At 41.1% G+C, this 22,873-nt stretch overlaps 1 protein-coding gene across 1 annotated transcript; it reads left to right on the plus strand.

Annotated features, from left to right (window-relative positions):
- LOC110162209 (epithelial cell-transforming sequence 2 oncogene-like) lies at positions 1-19,180 on the plus strand. The gene is made up of 21 exons (XM_020927075.2): positions 1-548; positions 1,510-1,622; positions 2,633-2,795; positions 3,969-4,224; positions 5,834-6,059; positions 7,910-8,006; positions 8,479-8,644; positions 10,371-10,496; positions 10,599-10,691; positions 10,767-10,982; positions 11,584-11,687; positions 12,253-12,408; positions 12,478-12,564; positions 12,680-12,789; positions 13,267-13,414; positions 13,684-13,757; positions 13,936-14,092; positions 14,793-14,858; positions 14,945-15,033; positions 16,355-16,527; positions 18,434-19,180. Exons 1-21 carry the CDS (start codon positions 405-407, stop codon positions 18,565-18,567), a joined length of 2,898 nt encoding a protein of 965 aa, XP_020782734.2. The 5' UTR covers positions 1-404; the 3' UTR covers positions 18,568-19,180.
- The last annotated feature ends 3,693 nt before the right edge of the window (positions 19,181-22,873 follow it).

The following is a 22,873-nucleotide window of genomic DNA, read 5'->3' on the forward strand; positions in this document are numbered from 1 at the left end:
CATGTAATCTGTTACTCCCCAACACTGCATGTGACACACAGGACACAGGAGGAGGATATTTTGTACTTGAATAGCCCAATAGTCGATCATAAAGACGTCTTCATCTCACACATTCTTCTGGTTCAGTCTTCACTCTGTTTTTTCCACTTCTTCCATTAACTTGGAGCAAACGTGCCTCCAGCCTCGTGTCATCTTGACCCGTGCGTCACCGTACGCGCACACTGTTCATTATTCATGCGCTCTGGAGACACGTGAGCGCGCGCTGTGGAGGAATGCGCGTTTGTTGACCGTCTCCAGGTTACGCACCGGGCCGGAGCAGATGCAGATGCACAGCTCGGCTCCCCTGCTCCCTGAGCTCCTCTGCGGCTGTGATTTGGCCCTCGCGCTCGGGACCAGACAGAATCATGTCTTGGAGCTCCATCCCGCACTCCGTAAAGCGCTGGCAGCTCCACGGCACAGACTACGAGCCGCCCCGGAGCCAAACCAGACAGAACGACACTGTGTTCAGCGCCTGGACTCCTCTGCACAACAAGAAGGAAAACCTGCAGGTGAACAGCTACAGCCAGAGGAGGCTCAGGAAAACGGAACGTGCTGGCTGCTTGTTGGAGTAGATTCGTTTACTTCTAGTGGGTTCTAAAAATATGAGTTAGGGCAAAATACGCCTCCAGGTCTGAAACTGAAACCTGCAGTGACAAAAACTTCATGTTGAAAGAAACAGATGTGTGTTACTTCACTCATCATGTTTTTCACTTTCAGTTTTCATGTTTTTTGAACATATCAGTTTCTGTGTAGAATGTTTAGTCTTTATTTAAATGATAAATGATGAGTTCTTAACCCCGGTGGTTTGCTCCTGTCAAAATGTGTCACCCTTTTCTTCCCCTCACACTTTGTCTACACAATGTGAATGAAAGAACGTAAATGGCTTCAGAGCTTAAATACATGTATAATGTTAAAACATATTGCCTAAAATTAAATTAAAACCATTATTATTATTGAAAAGAAAAAAAAATTGCAGAGTGGAATGCTTTTTTGACTTTACTGGTAAGTCGAGACTTGCACGTTTAACAAAAATTGCAAAAGAATAAAGAGATCCACACTGCAGTTCTTTGAAACTCCCAAATTTAGATTTTAATGACACAATGTGACGTTTGGGGTCAAGTCCTTCTTCACACATAAAAGGTTCAGTTTCACACCTGTTCTATAAATGTATGTTATTATACAGGCCCAGATTGAGTCACCTGACCCACCACGTGATCAGTCTTAATAGTTTGATTACAATTGGTGTTCACTCAGTTTTAAAGTTTTAAAGGAAATAAATACTGTTTTCAGCACTGGTTAATATCAAGTATCTGCGGATAATCGATATTGGAAGTGAAAAAACTGCATCTGTGCTCACTCGACCCTAATCTGTGGCTGTAGTTGAGTTCAGATTAGACAAGTGTATTTCATGTATGTAGTTGTGTGACATGAGTGTGTTTGTTGTTGTTCACGTGTGTTTTTCTTGTGCAGTTGTTTGAGAAGAGGATTGGTCTGGTGCTGCACTGGTTTGACCTGTGGACAGACACACAGAGGAAACATCTGCTCCATTCACTGCTCTCCAAGTGCACCAAGTCACAGCTCAAGTCAGTTTAACTCCCAATTTATATTGGATATTCAACACATTTGACACAGATTATTTTAACCTTCTCCAGGCAGGCGTTGCAGATTTGCAACAGCTTTATGAGCCTTTTTTACTCAGGAGCCTTTTTTCACATCCATACTGATAAACGTGGACGATGCAGACTGTGCAAGAATGACTACACACAAACGACCTGCCAGAAGTGCAAAGTACTTTTGTTGTTTACAAAGGATAAAAATTGTTTCTTGGAGCAACACACGAAAAAGTGATGTTGTTCTGCCACTGTAAAGCTGTTACACTGTGCTTTATGCATTGTTATAAAAAGTGGTTTACACATAAAGTTAACGTTCATATCATTTTCAGCCTTAAATTCAGTGTGTTAATTTACCACACCGGACCAATGCTGCAAATCTGTAACATCCCAGAACACACTGGATGTGAAGGTCTCTTTCAAAAAAAAGTCAGGATTGTATATTTCTCCCCCATATGATCATTTTCCCCAAATATCAGATTTTTCCTGTTACTGAAAATTAATTTGAGCCTGAGAGGAACTTGTGATGTCTTCATAATCATCCAGAGTATATATATATAGCACAAGACAGGAATAATTTAAAAAAAATCAAACTGTGAGCTGATTGAATGTATATTTGTGAATTCAACACTCTCCTGTGATGTACAGATGTGGACAAAATTGTTGGTACCCCTCTGGTAAGGGTGTGATATATAGCCTGGATGATTATGAAAACGCCACAAGTTGTTTGAAAAAAAACATCTGTGATATACATCAAAAGTTAAATGAATGTCTTTGAATGTGTGAAATATCCAATATCCAATATCAAACCAATTCAATCGTGGTTAGGAAAGAACTACCAGTCTACATGAGGTTATTAGAGATGAGCATTATTGAAGGAGGAAAAGCGCTCTATAAAAACATGACCATTTACCATTTACTCATGTGTAGTAGTATATGTGTATAGAAGTGTATATATTGTCATTTTGGACTGTTTTATTCAGATATTGCAGGGATTTACTGATCGAGACTGTCCCTGTGACGCGGGTGGACTTCACCACGGTGCTGCCCAGGTTCTTGTCTCTGTACATTCTGTCCTTCCTGTCCCCACGAGACCTCTGCTCCGCCGCTCAAGTGAGCTGGAGCTGGAGGATTCTGTCTGAACAGGTTCGTGATGAGACTTTCAACTCTTTTATTTCTATAACAGAAGCCAATGTGAGAACTTATTTTATCTACAAACTCATCACAGAGAGAAAGACCAAGGCTCAGATTTAGTTAAAAGAGTTCAAATGATGGAAATCGAAATAAAACAATGTACTATTTACCACTCCGGGGTGAAGGAAGTCTGAGAGTCCCTGCTTAGACTGCTGCCCCCACGACCTGCCCCCAGACGAGCCGAGGAAACTGGATGGATGGACATTGCACTATAATAGTAAATAAAACTAACTGTATGACTTTATTTGTCCCCAAGGGGCAGTAAAATATAATAATTCGAGAAAAGTGCAAACAAAAGTCTCAGTGTAGCTCAGCAGGTAAAGTTCAGATCCAGTGTCTGGGCAGTTTCAGGAGAGTAACAGCTCTCAGGACAAAAGAGTCCAGTCCTATGTGTCCTCTGGTTCTGCAGCGTCACAGCAGCCTACAGGGGGCGTCACGTGAACTGTGAGACTAATCTAATAGTCACTGCACACGCTGCACTTCTTACTTGGTCAGAATCCCCAAATATTTAAGTTATTAACATAAGTTAAAAATTTAAGATGAAAATTAAAGTTTAAAAACCTGCCAGTCAGCCACAAGAGCAGCCAACCATCAGTCTCTATTATTTTCAGTGTGTTGTTCATTTGTTTATTTATTTCAGTGCATCAACCACACACACACCAGTCCAATTTCCATCATGATCAGGCTGCGTGAATGGGGCCATAAAAGACGTCCGCTTACCCGGTCACAGGCAGCATCACAGCACTCTCCAGTCCCAGAAACACAGTCCCTCCTCCTCCTTCTGATGGGACATGCCTGGAACACCTCCTGAGGAAGTCACCCAGGAGGCATCTGGAACAGATTCTCGAGCCACCTCAGCTGCTCCTCTCAATGTGGATGAGCAGCAGCTCTACTCCGAGCTCCTCCCATGTGACCGAGCTCCTCACCCTATCTTTAAGGGAGCGCCCAGCCACCCTGCAGAGGAAACCAGTGTTGTGGAAAAAATTGATATAATATCTTGAAGAAAAAAAATAATGAATCTGATGAATGAATTTGTGAAGCTGGATGAGTTCTCAAAGGAAATAGTTAAAACTGATTGCACTAACACTGAATCCACCTCACAATCTTCATCCTACCTTTTCCCAGGACTGTCTGTGGGCGAGCAGGTGCATCGACAGAGGCTGGTTCCTCCCGTACACTCCCGCGGAGAAGGAGTACGGGGCCTGGAAGAAGCACTACGTCTCCTGCGTCTCCACTCTGGACTGGCTCACTCCCAGAGAAGCTCAACAAGTGTACGGAACCCTCAACCAGACGAGGGGCGGAGCTACAGAAGAGGAGGAAGAGAGGAGGAAGGAGCGGAGGATCAGAGACATCATCAGGGAAAGACTCCAGCATGAAAAGAGTAAAAACTGTTGGGATATTTACATTAATATAGTGGGGTTTTCAAATAGTTCAGAACTGGGGCTGCCTTTAGACAAGATGATTTAATAATTGTGTAACTTTTCTGGGGAAGGGTCTGTCACCTGCTTGTCTCCATATTACACTTAAATTACAGGTGTTTTTATTCTGCAAAAATACTTGTATTAGTCAACTGATCAGTAGTTTATGTTATAAGGATTTATATGAGACAACAGCAGAAAGTGACTGAGCAAGTGGTTCTCTAGCTCCACCTAGTGCCTCCACTCAATTTCATTTCTCTCCAGCGACCAGTTCAGGAATCAGAATACACTAGATGTTTTGCAAGAACCCCAGAAGTGTGAGTTCGGGCACCAGCCAATCAGTGAAGAGCCAGACATTCTGTGTGCTGTCAATTCCAGAGATCGAGGATTTAAAGCCGGAACAAAGAGAATGTTTGGTGAATTTTTTCAAGGGGAAAAACATTATTGTCCTCCTTTCTACAGGATTTGAGAAAAGTTTAAAATACCAGTTAACCCTGTTAGTGGAGCATTACATACGGCACAACTAAACAGCAGAGATTGGTTAAATCAGGAGTGTCAAACTCATTTTGGTCCAGGGGCCGTATCCAACCTACTTTGATCCCAAATGGGCCGGATCAAAAAACTCATGTCATATAAACCCCAAAAATAACAATAAGTTCAAATATTTGTGCAGAGAAGAAACACAAATCTATTACAGAAATATTTTTTAATTGATGATGAACTCTTTCTTTTACAAAATATTATAATATTATGAACAACCTGAAACTTGAAGAAAAATACAATTTCAACACAATGTTTTAACATGAACTTGTTTGCAAATAAGAATAAGTCAATTTTTGTTGTAAAATCCTGCACTCGGCTCCACTTTTCTCATGTTGGACATTTTTCTGATGAGGGTGTCACGGTCAACAGTCAAAATGATCGTCCTTTAAGAGCGTTTGGAAAGAGACAAGTCTTCATTTGTGCTGCTCTGGTGGGAGGGGCCACGTACAGAGACGCTGGAGACGCTGCTGTGATAAACACCACAGAAAATTAACAAGATTTTAATAGAAAATATAATTAAAATATTTTAGAAGAAAATCAGCCGAGGGCCAGATTAAAGGTCTTGGAGGGCCAGATCCGGACCCCGGGCCGTATGTTTGACACCCCTGGGTTAAATTAAAAAAGTACTTGCCTACTGTTGAGCGAAACGAATCCTAATGCTGCAAGGTCAGACAGTTTCCACAAACCGGTTGATGAATCAGGCTAGTGGTTCTCTGCAAAAAACACAATATTTTTTATAGATTTTTATTTATTTTTTGTTGTATCTGTAGTTTACACTTCTACAAACATATTCTGACATGCATGGGATTCTTTTCTAAGTTTGTCAGTTCAGATTTTATTCTCTCAAATTTGAATGCTCCTAGAGTTGAAAATGTGAAATCACAAAACTTGTCATTATCCAACCTTCTCTACCTATGATACACTGTGTGATCCTGTCTAATGGGGTTTTGTGTGTGTGTGTGTGTGTGTGCGTGTGTGTGTGTGTGTGTGTGTGTGCGTGTGTGTGTGTGTGTGTGTGTGCGCGTGCAGGAGAGGTGATGAGGACCAGAAGACCGTGGGGCAGCAGCAGTAAGATCCTGTACAGTGGATGTGTCCGGTCCAGAGTGTGTCTGACCTCACAGGGCTTCGGGACCTCGGTGCTCTGGCCTGAACCTGAACCCCAGTCCCCCGTCCTGAGTCCCAGTGTGGAGGAGGACGGACGAAGCTCCAGGACAGGGCACCGCCTGGAGAGGAGCGGGACCTGCAGCTCACTCAGGTATCGGCCGATATCAATACAATACAGCCATTCAGTACTGATATTTTTTCACTGATCGTCCTTTTTAAACAGACTAATGAAAATGTTAAATAGAGAGTGTTTTATGGCTGTATGTTCCACAAACAGAACAAACATTTTATATTCCAGATCAATACATTTTATTATTTTTACAAAAGTGAAAAGTTAATTAGTGATATTTACTTCAACTTAAGAGTTTGCTATTTTGTACCTCATGCAGTTGAATGCCTCTCAAGTCATGCACTTTATTGTTTGGACCATAAGTCGCTCCTTAGTATAGGCAAGTTTCATTGTTGACAAAAGCGTGCGTTGCATGCTGGGAATTATTTTGGTCGGCGGCAAGAAACACTAATTCAACATGACGGACGGAGTGAGAAAGCACGTAAAGGGTATTGATCCTGGTTATTTATCCACTCTAACGGCAGAGGACCAAAGACCATTTGACCAGAAATTGGTCATAAGCATCGACAGACGACAATTCACCCTTTTCAACCCCGACAAAAGGTGGACCAAACCAAATTTCTGGTCAAAATCACCAACTACCTGGACAAATATTCACTTTGGTGATATCCACAATGACTTGGTGGAAACTCCTGGGCCATTCACAGCAGAAAAGATGAAAACCTCCAAGAGTCTCGATGTGTTGTTGAACTTGTTGGAGTCCACGGTTTGTTAGGATCTTCTACGTTTGCTCTGCGAATGTTTGAAAGTCGTTTAATTCACCGTTAGTGGTTCTTTTCACTCGGAATATGAAAAATACATTTTCCTTCTTCCGTGCTTCTATTTGTGCATCCGATAATGCAGCAGGAATTTACCATTATCGGGGATAAATACGCAAGGTTACGCACTGTGTTTGACCACTATCATGTTTCTTGCCTCCGACCAAAATATTTCCCAGCATGCAACGCGGGCTTTTAATAACAATGACGTCAGCTGAAACTCGCCTATAAGTCACACCAGCCCAAAAAAGCATAATGAAGAAAAAAAAAACATATATAAGTCACACTTTTTGGGGGAAATTTATTTTATAAAATCAGAGACCAGGAACCGACATTTCCTGTTGAAAGTGAAGTTCTAGTAAAAACCGCCACTTCCTCTTCTGTGTCGCTGTCGTCAAACTCAGCATCAGTTCCAGTTAGAATTATTCTGGTCTTTCTGAATCCCGACACTGTCCCTGAAGTCCAGGCTTTGTCCATCCATCCAGTGACTTCAGGAAAGTTGCATGCTTGTAATTTGCAAAATCAGATAGACTGACATGATACAGACAGAACAGAGGCTCTTTCTGCAGGAGACACCAGAGTATAAGTCGCAGAAAACACCCAAATCATGAAAAAAGTGTGACTCATCGTCTGAAAAATACGGTAAACCACATCACAATCACATCACAAGAGCGTTTTGAGCTTTGAAGACGTAGACATCCATCCATCCATTTTCTTCCACTTATCTGAGGCGGGGTTGCAGTCTAACCAGGGACTCCCAGACTTCCTTCACCCCAGACATGTCCTCCAGCCGAGAGACATAGTCCCTCCAGCATGTCTCCGGGGCCTCCTCCTTGTGGGACAGGCCCGGAGTAGACAAACTAATAATAACAGTTACTCAAACATGTGAATGAAAACACAACTCCAGGTCTGTTTTTGAGTTGGTAACAACATTAGAACATTATAACATGACTAACACCTCACAAAAGCCAGTTTGCTTTATATAGGACATTTAAACTTGACTAGTCCAGTTGTCTGGTTTTGCTGGTGTGCATGGAAATAGTAGTTGTAGCCACATTTTGAAGCTATGATACAAAATTTTTGAATAATTAAAATATAACTCTAATCTTTCAGGTCTCTTAGCCGATTAGCACTGTCAGAAGTCTCATCTAACCCACAAACCAACCCCCGTCTCCTCCTGCTGATCTCTGACAGACTCCCGGCCTATGAGGTGAATATGAGCACATCCACACCACCAGTCAAAGGTTTATGTTGTATATTCTCACTGACTATGAAAGTATAAAAGACACATGTGGAAACTTTTTTATTTTTTATTTTAGCTTACATTTTTTTAAATGCCACTCTTAACTTTGAACCCTGATTTGCACATTTGGCATTTGACAAGGCACAGCTCTGACGTGAAAACCATTTACAGCTCTGTCAACAAAGTGAAGAGTGACTGCATTGAGAATTTGAATTAAAAATAAAAAAAAAAAAAATGAGCTGAGTTATTTTTCATTGCTACATAATTCCAAATATCATGCTTCATATACTAGTATTTGATTGTCTTCTGTTTCGAAAATATAATCTGAAAAGTACTAAACGTAAAGAAATAAAGATTGATTTGGAGAATGTGCCTAAACGTTTGACTTGTAGTGTACAGTGTGTTCAAATACTTATCCTGCCTCATATTTCTTGTACAGATGGTGCTGAGCGGGGTGAAGGCGGGCGTGGTTTCCATCCTCTACGACCACAGACTCTCCCTGTCCGCTCTCCTGACCCAGGTGGAGAGGACTTTGTGTGGGCAGAGGGTGCAGAGGCTGGGGGTGTTAGCTCCAGGAGGGACAGAGGGAGTACAACTGCTTCAGAGTGAGTTCATACTTTATACAGTATGTAGTGTTATTGGCAGCTGTTAAAAATCTGAAAAAAATAAATTGCCTTTTGAACTTATTAAAAACAGCCAAGAACTGACAAGTGCTGCAATGATGAGTCAGGATAATTGTGACTAATTGACTTTTCAAAGGGCTCAGAAGCAGTGAAAAAGTGAGACTGCCGAACAAAAAATTTAATTTAAAAAACACCTCTAAAATAAAAACAATGCAGCTTTAGTCCAGGCATGAGGTCAAATGATAAAATATGTTTATTTTGTAATTCCAAATGAGCTTAAACAGGCCAGTCAGAGTCAACCAAAGGACTGTATGTGGCCTGGGAGCTGCCCAGGTTTGACATAAGATCTTTTATATGGATGCATCATGAATTATTATTAATTAATTAACAATTTCTGATTTTCCTCATCATTTATTTGATAAGGAGCTGGCTGAGTTATTTGACCTGCTGCCCTCAGGAAGGAGCTACAGGTGCAAAGCTGGGACTCAAAACCAAGGGCCATAACCACTTTGAACACACACATGACACATGAACACACACATGAACACACACATGAACACACACATGCACACACACATGCACACACACATGCACACACACACATGAACACACACATGACACACACACACATGAACACACACACATGAACACACACATGAACACACACATGCACACACACATGAACACACACATGAACACACACACATGCACAACACACACATGAACACACACACATGAACACACACACACATGAAACACACACATGAACACACACATGAACACACACATGAACACACACAAAACACACACATGAACACACACATGCACACACACATGCACACACACATGCACACACACATGACACACACACATGAACACACACATGAACACACACACATGAACACACACATGAACACACACATGAACACACACATGAACACACACACACGAACACACACATGAACACACACATGAACACACACATGAACACACATGCACTGACTGACCCTACTGAAAAAACATTAGTCGACTACTGCAGTGTCTCCCAAAGACTAGGTCGAGACACTCAGGTGGGTGGCCTTGTCACGATCTGCATGTAGGTCTGTGATATACAGTTCTACATTTAAAGTCCAAACAGGCGACTACTGGATCCTTTTATTGCTGTTTCAGTGACTGTTTTTTATTGTTTAAAACTTGAGTAATACTAACTGTTCAGAGACACGATCAGTCAGTCAACAGTAAAATATCCTCATGAATGTTCAATAATGCTCAAATCCACCTTTATTTTGTGATTTACCAATAATGTCTATGGACTTGGGTCGCAAAGGTTTGTGACTTTTAAAATATGGGGCCCCAGAAAAAAAGTTTGGGAAACACTGGACTACTGGAATAATCATTAGTTGCAGCTCTGGACTTGCCTAAATTATGGTACACATAAATACATTACAAATCCATATTTGACAGTGTGCCAATAAATGTTGTCTTAATCAAAATGAGTGGCAGGAGCACTGTGTAATTTTTCAGGTGGAGGCTCCCAAACCCAGGGACAGTTGTAGGCATGCAGTGACCCAAACAAGATTTTGGTTGTGGCCCCTCATTTGCTTTGAGGGCCAACTGGGGTTATATCTCACGGATGTACTTCAAAACAAATCAGTTCATTACAGTTTTCTCTTGACAATTTTATTTAGAAGTGATTTTTATTTTGTAGGAAGCGAGTTATCTGCGCAAACTCTTTTAGCTCCTGATCACAGAGACTTCTGGGAGAAAATGTGTTTGTGGATCAGCCAAAGTGAAGGACGAGGCATCGACATCTTCTGCCCACTGGCTGCTTCAGGTGGGAGGGCGCACACACACACACACGCACACACACACACACGCACACACACACTTGAACACAACCTCTTTAATTTAATAAGTCTTTGATTCCTGTCCTCAGCCTCTGGAGTGTCCCTCATGCAGAGCTTCTCGGTCCTCACTGGGGTGGAGGTCCGAGCACCCATGGGTCTGGCCACTGGCAGCTTCCAAAACAGTCAGTCATCCATGAACACAATGAAAAATGTTTGTTGTTGAATTATAGTCAAACTGTGTGTGTGTGTGTGTGTAGTCCTGGGGGAGTGGTGTGACAGCAGCCTCAGCCCTCGTGTGTCTGGACCCCCCCTCCACGGCCCGCCCTCCCCTCCTCTCCAGTACGTCCACGCTCGTGCGCTGCAGGCCTGGTGCGTGCAGGCGCTGTGGGCGGAGCTCTGTCTGTGTGAGCTCAGGTCGTCTGCTGGCAAACAGCTGCAGAGGCTCAGTGCAGACTCCAGGGGGCGCTCTCTAGGTATGAAGGTCACACTCCATTCTACACAGGCAGGGGTTGGCAACGTTAAATACTCAGAGCCATTTGGAGAATCTCCCACAGAAAAGAAAACTCCAGCAGTCACAAAACCCTTTGAGTCTAAAATGAGGAGAACACTGCAGATTAGGAGAGTAACGGTACAAAAATCACCTGTTTGGTACATACCTCGGTTTTGAGGTTCGGTTCATTTTCAGTACAGTTTGGGAACAAAATGCAAAATCATTTGCTTGTTGTTTATTTGTGTGTTTATTAAACTAACAATTAGTTTGAACATTATACTAACAGGAAAATAAAATAAATAAATAGTGCTGTTTGGTAATACTAAAAAGTTGAATAAAATATGCCCAAATAAGCAACAAATGTATGAAATATTTAAAAAAATTAATTCCTTGTAAACAGTAAACAAAACTTTTCAAAAAGTAAAGTGCAGCACTAACAGTTTTGAGTTTTACTCAATTTTCATATTTTTGGCTAGAAAAAATAACTTGTCTGCAGTAAGTGTCGAAACATGAGAAGCCAAAGGTGAAGGTATTGGTTTTGATGAACATCTGTGTGAATACTGAGCCTCTCTTCTGTCTCTTAGGTTCTTATTTCCAAGACCAAATCTGCCCCAGAGCTCAGTGTATGTCCCCGGATTTAAACACAGCTCTGACTGAAGCTCTGACTGCAGCATCTGCACAAGAGCAGGTACACACACCACACGAGCAGATCTACTATCAACTCTGCTCAAGAACTCTGCTATTTTACATGGTTTATGTCATAAAAACAAGAGTAACATTAGTTTAAGTTATAGAAATGATGCTTTAGTGCAATGTCAGATTTTGGTTTTAGACTGATCAGACTTTTCAAAATAATCTTGTGTCAGTGTACAGCTATTGATTTTTTGTCACAATTGAAAGGAATTTTAAGGCCCTGTACCTGACTTTGAACAAAATTGATCTTGCCTAAATTGAATTAAAATATGGAAAACCTCACGTTGCACACTGAGCCAAGTTGCAGCTAAAACGGACCAAGAACCAAAACAAACATGTTGGCACCAACAGAAGTACTAAGTACTAATACTATTACTACTATTTTGTTTGTGAAAAACTTGCAGAAGCTTTTATGTATTTGTGGACACAAAAAATGGCTGTACTTTTCTCTCACCTGGATGTAACAAAAGATTATTTTTTTAATCTGTTGAGGCAGATTAATGAAAACCATTTGTCTAATCAGATTCATCTTATAACCTCGTCTTGTCTTTTCAACTCAGACAAAACAGTTGGAGTTTGTCGCCTCCTTCCTGTCCAAACATGCAGCTACAGTTGATGGTACAAAGGACAGAACAGGAGCTGAGGTGATGTCTGAAGGCCCTGATGATAGTTCACCCTGTGTCCCTGTCGGTTCTGTCTCTGTGGACCTGCCCCTGGTAAACATGATCCTGCGGTGTGATGGTGTCTTGGTGGAGGTTTGGGGCTGATCTCTGTTCTCTGTTCAGGCTGAGTTGGACTGGAGAGGCTCGGTGGTGAGGGAGCTCTACCACAGTGAGAACTTGTATCTGAGCAGACTCACAGCAGTGCAGAAGGTGCGTGTGTGGAGTTGTATTTCACTGTTATGACTTATAAGTGATAAATTACAGATCCAGAAAGAATAATGATTCTGTTTTTGAGTAAGTTAAATGTAGTATTGTTCTTGAACAGGTTTATGAGAAGCCTCTGACCGCAGCGCTAAACTCTAACAGAGCCATCATCAGCATCGCCGACATCCAGATCATCCTCAGCCCTGTGTCACAAATACTACAACTCAACAGGTACTTTTACACACATGTGTACATGTACATGTGTACACACACATCTGCACACACACGCGCACACATTCATTGCTCTCACACACACTTTCCCTAACGTTCAGATCAAAGCCTGATCTCGTCGGCTCTCAGGAGCTCAGCAGGGCTGGGCCTGGTTAGTACTTGGATGGGAGACACTGGGAAAATCAGGAGCCACAGGGGGGCGCCAGTCACAAAATCTGTGTCCTTAGGCAAGACACTTCACCAACATTGCCTAGTATGAAAGTGATGTGTGTGTGTGTGTGTGTGTGTGTGTGAGTATTGGTGGGGGTCAGAGGGGTCGATGGTGCAGATTGGCAGCGTCACTTTCAGCAGTCTGCCCCAGGGCAGCTGTGGCCACAACAGTAGCAGATTTTAATCCCCACACTATAATAATACCTGCCCACACATCTGTACAGACTTCACATGTGTGTCATGTTCTGTGTTGCTGTTTGTGTCCAGAGTCCTTCAGGCTGATCTAGAGTCCAGACTGAGACAGTGGAGCGCTCAGCAGTGTGTGGGAGACGTGCTGCTTAAGTTCTGCCAAAAACTCAGAGTGTACACCAACTACTTCAATAACTACTGCACTGCTGTACACACCATCGACAAGGTACTAAACTTTTTGGAAATTTAAAACACCTTTAATTGAAAAACAGGTGGCAGATTCTCAACCAAAAATGTTGCATAGTGTTTCTTCAGTTCTAAGTTTTTCATAGTATTTAAGTTGTGTAAGGCAATAATACATGTAAGTTCAATATGTTTGATCAAAACACAACTCTGTTGTGTGAGTTAGAATATCGTGACAGAATGCTCATAAAGGCTCACTAAAGTCCATTTTGCTTCATTTGTCCATTTAAGTGTAATGTTCCTCCTTTTCAGTGCAGAGAGATCAAACCTTCATTCCGGGCGTTTCTGAAGACAACAGACAGAACTCTGGCCACTCACATGCTCAGGTACAACACAAACTACACTTTATACTACAAATGTGACTACAATATACTTTATGGTACTATACTGTACACTTTATAATACTGCACTATAAACTTTATAGTACAAATGTGATTACTGTATACTTGATAGTACTACACTGTACACATTAAAGTACACATGTGCCTGACTGTAGTGGTGCAGTCTGCAGGAGCTGCTGCTGTGCCCCCTGTGGAGGATTCAGGAGTACTGCACACTGCTCCACGCTCTGTCTCTGCACACGCCCCCAGCACACGCTGACCACGCCCACCTCCCGTCTGCACTCAGCACTTTACAGCGATATGAAGTCTTCCTACAGGAGGTAAGTGTTTCACACTACTGGGACGTGCTCCACCAACTCCATGAAGTTATTATTACACTTATCTATGTCAATGGAAACAAGCACCAGGCCAAGTTACAGGTCAGATCTGTGGAGAGGCGACCCTGCTCTCAGCAAGAGCAAGTGATAAAATACCTGTAATACAAAAAAAAAAAGTTAGATATTTATGTTTGTGTAAAATCAAACAAGAAAAGAAAACAGAACAGAACAGAAATGAACAGAAGTAAAAGTATAGTAAAAGTATAATGTATATAATATATAAGTAGAATATTAAAGTTATTATTATTATGTATTAGAGGATTGGGAGTGAGGAACACAATTTCAATTCTTCAGATGTTTCATATGAAAATAAACTTTTTGAATTAGAATTTTGAATAAAACTACTCCATTATAATGCACTTCAAAGATTCAGGAAGTTAAACTGTTTATGTGAATGTGATGATAAAATATGCTGCCAGTGGAAAAGACTCTTCAAACTCTCCTCATGGTTCACTGTAAGAGGCTTTGAAATGTTCAGCCCACAAGTCTGCATCACCCATGACAGAAGTGTAATACCCTCTCTTTAACAGAGCATGTAGTAAAAGTATTACATATATTACAAGTATATTGTACTTGAGTAGAGCTTTTACCATCACTGAGACAATCACCAGATCTTGTTGTGTCTTTGTGCTCATTGTTTCAGTTAAAGCGAAACTCCCAAAGAGAAAAGGTGATGGAGGAGACGCAGCAGATGATACACGGCTGTCCAGTAACACACATCTAAATATTCCATCTGATCATGTTGTTTTAATCTTCTGACATATTCTTAAAGCATGTTCTGTGTTTCCCCAATAGAAGCTCGCAGAAGGAAACCGTCAGCTGGTGACCACTCACCGCTGTGCCCTGTACCGCAGCCTGGAGGATGAGCTCCCGGACAGTGTCAGGTACACAAGTCTAGAACGCAAATCTAGGCTTCTCCATTCTCTTAATGGTTGTGTCAGGGCTGAGTAAGTTAAATTATGACTTGTTCCCAAACTAAAATGGTGGTATGAAAAGACAATATCAAGGACAACTGTTTTATCCCCTTTTGGTAATAAAAAAATTATATATAATATTTTTTGGACTATAAGTGGCACTTTTTTCAGGGTTTGGGTGTTTTCTGCGATTTATACTCTGGTGCGACTTATATATTAAAATATTCACACTGAAGCGTCGAGAGGCTCTAGTCTTGTGTGTGAGAATCTGCTGCTCCTGTTCCTCCTGTACCACTGTCACTTCACTCTACCTACTGAAAACAGTAATCGAGCAGCAGAAAGAAAGTTTGGAGTGAGCGAGAAAGTTGTGAGGAACTGACGGAAAGTGGGGATGGAGACACAGCTTCACAGTAACTGGGAGGATGCACCATGAAACTTTCCTGAAGTCACTGGATGGATGGACAAAGCCTGGACTTCAGTGACACTGAAACCATCCTGTCGGGATTCAGAAAGACCCGAATAATTCTAACTGGAACTGATGCTGAGTCTGACCACAGCGACACAGAAGAGGAAGCGGCGCTCTGTTTACCTCCGGAGGTCGAGGAGTTGCTCAGAAGTGACACCGAGGATGAAGAATTGAATGGATTTAGTGATTTGGAGTGATGTTAACAGTCTGTTGTTCTCTCTTCTATTCCTATAACTAGAACTTGACTTTCTACATGAAATGTTGGTCCCTGGTCTCTGATTTTATCAAATAAATCTCCCCCAAAATGTGTGACTGATAGTTCGATGTAACTTATATGTTTTTTTTTCTTCATTATACATTTTTTGGGCTGGTGTGACTTATACTCTGAAGCGACTTATAGTCCAGAAAATACAGTAACCATTACTTTGGGTCAAAAAATTGCCTTTTTTGGAATTTCCTAATTATGTGTAAATGTAAAATGCTGCTGAGGTGATTAAACAAAAGTAATTTAATGTAACCTGTTTTGGGAGTATGCAAAAATAAGGTATTATTAAGCGTATAATAACAACAAATCAAAAAAGTAGCAAAAATAGATCATTAAATCTACATCTGCAACTTATTAGATTAGATGGAACATTTTTTTCCCAATATCACCCTTGTTATAACTTAGCAGAGGTAAAATGTTCAAATATACGCACATGTAAATAAACTAGTGCAGAAATGTCACTATCTATCCCCAGATTTTAATAAAATATTATAAAGGTCTGATAATGTAATACGTGTGTGTGTGTGTGTGTGTGTGTGTGTGTGTGTGTGTGTGTGCAGGGCTCTGGAGCATGTAGCAGACTTGGGCTTGTTCCTCTTCACAGACGCTCTGGTCTTGACTCGCCTCAGCCTCAGTCACGTCCCCTTCGGCCTGAGTCACAGCTGCACCTACAGTTTTCTGACCTCTGTGGCTCTGACCAGTCTGAACGTCCGAGAGATCAACCACTCCCGCTGTACGTACACACTCACGAGTTTAATACAGACCCTTTTAAAGTCAACAAATATATTTGAAACTCTGAAATGGAGGCAAATTGATGAAGTGAAGTGAAACGTAACTTGATTCCAATGGAGAAACTGGGATTAACCACAGAATATAATCATGATAATGCACTGGATTTATATAGAGGCTTCAAGACACTCAAAGAGCTTTCCAGTGCAGTATTCATTCACTCCAAATTCAGTGGTGATTCTGGGGCAGACTGACGGAAGTGATGCTGCCAGTCTGTGCCATCGGTCCATTTGAACACCACCACATACTAGACAAGGCGGGTAAAGTGTCTTGCTCGACATGTTGGAGCTGCCAGCTGTGTGCCATCTTCAGAACTGTTACCGGTCTTCCAGAAATGATCATTTTGTCTTCTTATGTACATTAATTCTTGGGTTCTTTATAAAGACAATATACCAGAAGGTGGATCAGGGAGGCCAGTGAAATCAGGAAATGAGGCACGGACAGCATTAACCCTGATTATGGAGCGTTCCTCCTTTTCCACACCTGGGAGACTCTTCTCCAGAGCTCGCCGGGCGATTGGAGGCGTGGTCAGTCTGACAACAGGAAGTAACAACAGCTGATATATGGCACGTGACAGTTCTGAAGATGGTGTACACCTCCTACTGTACTGTCTTTCAAAATAACCCGAGAAGTAAATGTCACCAGTCTTGATGGTGATGTGTCACGTATCAGCTGTTGATCTTTTCTGTCGGTGTAGTCAACCTGATGTACCAATGGCGCTGCTCAGACTGGCCATGCCTCCTTTCGCCCGGTGGTCTCTGATTTCAATGGCCTCCCTGATCCAGCGTTGGAATTTGTTTTCCTACACGTATCCTGTCCCAGGCCATGATGTGTCTATTCCTTCTACAGTGACACTATGATTTTACTGTATTTTTTGGACTATAAGGCGCACTTAAAATCCTTTAATTTCCTCAAAAATCGACAGGGAGCCTTAGAATCCAGTAACGCTTGATGGATTGTCGAGCATTACAGCTACCGTAGTCAGGAGCCTCGTGGAGTAAAGGACGAAGTATAGTTCTGTGTCGGCATTTACATCAATGAAATGCTACAGAGGACATATGTCATATATATGGTCTATGCGTATGACCTGCAGACTTATAATCTCTGAAAAGTTTAACATGAACCATCTTCAACGCAATACACGCACAGAACCATCAGCAGCTCATCCTCTGCCACAGAAAGAACACTCATATTCCACTGAGTTGTGTCCTTTAGTCCAACAGAAGCTGAACCACATCAGCGCACAAGAGCGAGCTGTTTTTTCAGAGCTTATATTTTATGCAAATGAGCCATGTGGTTTTAAGTTTCATTTTGTAATATTACATAAACAAATGTGCACAAAGCTGCATTAAACACATTATTACTCAATGTATATTTGAGTCGTCATCATAGGTTAAATGATCCACCCACATTCACATTCATAATCCACATTCACCAAGACAGGGAGGCAACGCTGAGCGAATTATGCCATGATCTGCCGATGGATGATAGACGCCTGAGCTAAGAATCAGTCTCAAGTGTCGTCTGTTTGTTTCGCTTTATGTGCCTTATAATCCAGTGTCTTCTGTATGAAAATAGATGAGACAATTCATCATTATTGATATTGTGCCTTATAATCCAGTGCGCTTAATAGTACAAAAAATACAGTAGATTTTGTTGCTCTGCTTCTTTGTTTTTGTTCTGGTCAGTCTGCCAGATGTTTTTATAAGAATCTGAAAAAGAAACATCTAGAAGACTAAATTTGCCTCCTGTTGTCTCTATTTCAGAGTTTTGCACATTCCGATCACATTTGAAAGCATCTTTAAGCATAACACTGTGATGTGATGTTCTGTGCCGTGTGACTTGTGCAGATGTGTCCCATGCCTACGTCCTGGAGGGGCCGTGCCGCTCGTGGGTGTGTGCTGCCGACAGTGACCAGGAGAGGGCGCTGTTCCTGTCTGTGCTGGAGACCACCATAGAGAGCACACTCAAAGGACACCAGTGAGAGCACAAAATCAGGTGAACAGCGACGATAAACTGCAGTCCCCAAAACTATGAGAGTAAAATATACAAATGATGAATGTGAGCATATTATGCATAATTTGTACTGGATATTTTCTTTGGCATTAATGAAAACATTTTAAGCAGCAGACTGCCCCCCCTCCCGTGTGCTGTGTGGACTGTCCCCTGTCCCGTACGCCGTGCTGACCGTCCCTCCCAAGTCCTGTACATCACGCAGACCACCCTCCCATATGCCACTCAGAGGGACTGTCCCTCCACCCGTACGTCGTGTGGGCTGCACCACTAAACCAGGTCTAAACCGGGTCTAAACCGGGTCTAAATCGGGTCTAAACCGGGTCTAAACCGGGTCTAAAACGGGTCTAAAACGGGTCTAAACCAGGTCTAAACCAGGTCTAACGTCCAACTTCCTCCAGTCTGCCAAATATTGTCTGATATAAAACCCAAAAACCCCAAAAAACACAGTTTTAGACAATTCCTTTCTGCTTCTCCGTGTTTGATAGAGCTGAAGAAAGCAAACGACCCCATCTTGCAGGATTTGCGGGAGGGAGCGGGACTGAACATTACAATTCTTTGCGGGAGCGGGAGGGAGCGGGACTGCACAGTGCGGGAGCGGGCGGGAGTGGGACTGACCTCTACTTTAAACTTCTAAATCATGCTAAGACACATCTCGTTGTAAAAACTGCAAAAAAAACCAAAAAAGAATGATATGTATAATAGTACTAGCTCATATGTGCATGTAAAACTGTTATGTAATATTCCTTTTAAATGTTTATTTTGATAATTAAATTCCATTGCACTGCTCCTATAAAAGTGTAATATTTTAATGAATTTTATATGTAAAAAACCCAAAACAAAACATTGGAATAAGCACTAGAGCACTGACTATGACAAAATGAACAACACAGGACTACATTTAGTGCCTATCAGACGTTCTTGTGGCTGACTGGCCGGCACACGATGCATTTTTAAACTTCTTTTTGAGTTCCATGTTACATTTTTAACTCAATATTTTGGGATTTTGACCAATGAAGAAGTACAACACGTGCAGGTCAAAGGATGTGTGATTGGAGCAGGTTGTTTTTCGTGTATCCATGGCACCCCTGCTTGGAGATCTGAAATCCTACAGACTTTTACGTCAATGCAACGGGCTTTCTTCACCAAATATGTAAGAAAATGTTCAATCACTGACCGAAACAACAGAGCAGAGTGAGAGAGAAGCTTTGGAGATACCACAGAGGACACAGAGGAGGGGCACTTTTGTCTTGGGGGCTGTTCCTCTCCTCAAACTGCCCTGACATTGGATCTGAACTCTACCTGCTGAGCTGCACTGAGACTTTTATTTAAGCTTTTCTCTTCTTTTTGTATTTTACTGCTCAGTGTGCTTAAATCGCCAACTGGAGACAAATAAAGTGACATTGTTTGATTGAATATGAGAAGCACAAAATGATGGAATACACTGCCAGAGCACATCAGAAACTGTGACAACTCAGCCTTCAAAAACATTCATAAAAAGTGTTTGAAAAATGACCAGTCAGACACCCACAGATGATCTTTGGCTTTTTCTTTGTCTCTTTCACTGTATATAGTCTTTTTTAGGTTAGGTTTGGTTGCCTTATTTGTACCTTTAGTCAGTGTTGGGGAGTAACAGATGACATGTACCGGAGTTATGTAATCAGAGTACAAATTATGAGTAACTGTATTCAGTTACAGTTACTGTTTCAGTGAGTGGTAATAGGATTACAGTTACTTTGTTGAAATAAATGGATTACAAGGCAGTATTTTTTCTGTTTTCCTGTTTTCACATTTTGAGCTTTAGCCCCCCTTTTTTTTTTTTTTTTTTTTTTCGGTAATTCCAGTCCTTGCCGGAAACTAAACCAGGTTTAAACTGGATCTAAACCAGGTCTAAAACCAGGACTAAACCAGGACTAAAACCAGGACTAAACCAGGACTAAACCAGGACTAAACCAGGACTAAACCAGGCTAAAACCAGGACTAAACCAGGACTAAACCAGGGCTAAACCAGGACTAAACCAGGACTAAAACCAGGACTAAACCAGGGCTAAACCAGGACTAAACCAGGACTAAAACCAGGACTAAACCAGGACTAAACCAGGGCTAAACCAGGATTTAACAGGACTAAACCAGGACTAAAACAAGGACTAAACAAGGGCTAAACCAGGACTAAACCAGGACTATAACAGGATTTAACAGGACTAAACCAGAACTAAACCAGAACTAAACCAGGACTAAACCAGGACTAGACCACACTGCGTGGACGTATCTCCTCATCTTCTATCAATAATATTTTTAATTTGGTTCAGTAAAGTCTGGGCTTTTTATTTTCTTTTAACAGACAAAACATCTTATGTTACAATATCCTCGTTTGCTTCTCTACAGCAAATCAAGTAATCCAAAGTATTCAGATTACGTTACTCACTTTAAGTAATTTAATGGATTCCGTTACAAACTACATTTTGGGGTATGTAATCTGTAATCTGTAGGGGAATACATTTTAAAAGTCACCTTCCCAACACTGCCTTTAGGTAAATTTGTTTTGCAGATTTGAGAGGCAGGTCCCACATTTATCCACATTATATCCAGACGTATAAAAACACAATTACAAAAAAATAGTAAAAAAGTGTTTCAGTGCTCCAGAGCAGAATGGTTTGTTCCGTAAACAATTAACAGTTAAATTCATTCATCACACTTGGCTAAAATCACAATAAATATTAAATGTATTTAAAAACACATGATTTTTCCAAGAGAAACGTACTAAAAGAATGAGAACTTCGCACATCAATTCCTTGAGATGGGTGGAGGAGAGGGAGCAGCTCAAGAACTAGGGCTGGGCATCATTAAGGAGTTGTTGATACGATACATACCTCGATACACAGGCCACGATACGATACATATCTCAATACAGTGCACTTTCGATTCGATATGATATATTTCAAATCGATTCGATACGGTTCAATAAAAAATAAAGGCTAAATCGTGGCTGTGACACTAAAAGGCTTTGTTAAATTACTTCTTGTGCAAAGTTCATATGAAACACAAACATTTTAATCATCAAAACAGTAAAAATGTCAAATGTGTAGTTTCCTTTCACTCCACAAGCAACAAAACTGTAGCATTGCAACAAAATAATTTAGTAAAACACACCTAAAAATACTCTTGGTGATATATCGATACAGTAGCCCACAATATTGATACTGTATCATCACATTAAACGATATGATATATCGACATTCCAATATTTTTGCACACCCCTATCAAGAACATGGAGAAAAATCCCACACACCGTCCCACTTGCAAATTGTGAGATTTATTAGGACAAACCGTGCAATGTTTCGGTACTATGACTTCATCAGGTAAACAGAATGAGAGCTCAGGTGGAATTTTCAACGTACAAATCTGATTTACTTTGCTTCTCTGTTAAAGGTTGTACAGAGGATTTTTGTAAGGGAAGAGAAGTACAGCGACAGTCCATGTGCATGCGTGACACCACCGTCCTCCTCCACAGCTCCTCAGTAGAAACACCTCCTCCCGCCTCTTTACTCTAGAAATCACGCTTGTTTACAGCCAGTGCGCGTTCAGAATTACTGTTGAAGTGACCTGTCTAGAAGTAATTTAGCGACCGATGCGTCAGTTTTTAGACCCTTTGTCTGCTTCACTTGTGCAATCACTGGAAGGAATCTCCAAGAATCACCTCAGTTTGACTTTGCTCCTTTTCCCCTTCTCTTCTTCTTTCAGCGACCTCAAAAATGGACTTTGGTAACACTTTATAATAACTACATCTTATTTAGCCTTAATAAAGCATGAACAAAGGCTTAATTAATAATGAACAAAGACTTAATTAATGATGATTCATGCTTAGTAACTACTTAATTACTACCTTAATTAGCACTTGCACTTAATTTGCCTGTGCTGTAAATAGTTACTCATAATTATTTCATACTTAATTACTCATGGACTAACCATTTGAGCATTTATTAAAGATTAATAAGCTATGAGAAAATGATTTACTAATAATGTAATGCAATGATAATTCAGGCTGTTAGTCAAATCTTTTTGAGAGCTTTTATAAAGTGAACATAAATTATGCTTTATTAAGCATTTACTAAGTGTGAATCATTATTAATTAAATCTTTGTTCATTATTAATTCTTTGTTCATGCTTTATTAAGGCTAAGTAAGGTGTAGTTATTATAAAGTGTTACCCGGACTTTCTTTTGCGGCGAACTGGTCGTGGATTCTCGTCCACCATCGCAACAAACTTTGTGCAAAATG

This window comes from Boleophthalmus pectinirostris, unplaced genomic scaffold, assembly GCF_026225935.1.
Source record: "Boleophthalmus pectinirostris isolate CB_2022bp ecotype Guang Dong unplaced genomic scaffold, ASM2622593v1 HiC_scaffold_11, whole genome shotgun sequence".
NCBI classification, from domain to species: domain Eukaryota; kingdom Metazoa; phylum Chordata; class Actinopteri; order Gobiiformes; family Gobiidae; genus Boleophthalmus; species Boleophthalmus pectinirostris.

What these genes read in the sequence shown, in the direction of transcription:
- LOC110162209 (XM_020927075.2), top strand. Translation starts at nt 405, where the DNA reads ATGTCTTGGAGCTCCATCCCGCACTCCGTAAAGCGCTGGCAGCTCCAC. An exon ending in GACTCACAGCAGTGCAGAAG is followed by an intron (nt 12,565 to 12,679) that starts GTGCGTGTGTGG and finishes GTTCTTGAACAG; the next exon opens with GTTTATGAGAAGCCTCTGAC. An exon ending in CAAATACTACAACTCAACAG is followed by an intron (nt 12,790 to 13,266) that starts GTACTTTTACAC and finishes GTTTGTGTCCAG; the next exon opens with AGTCCTTCAGGCTGATCTAG.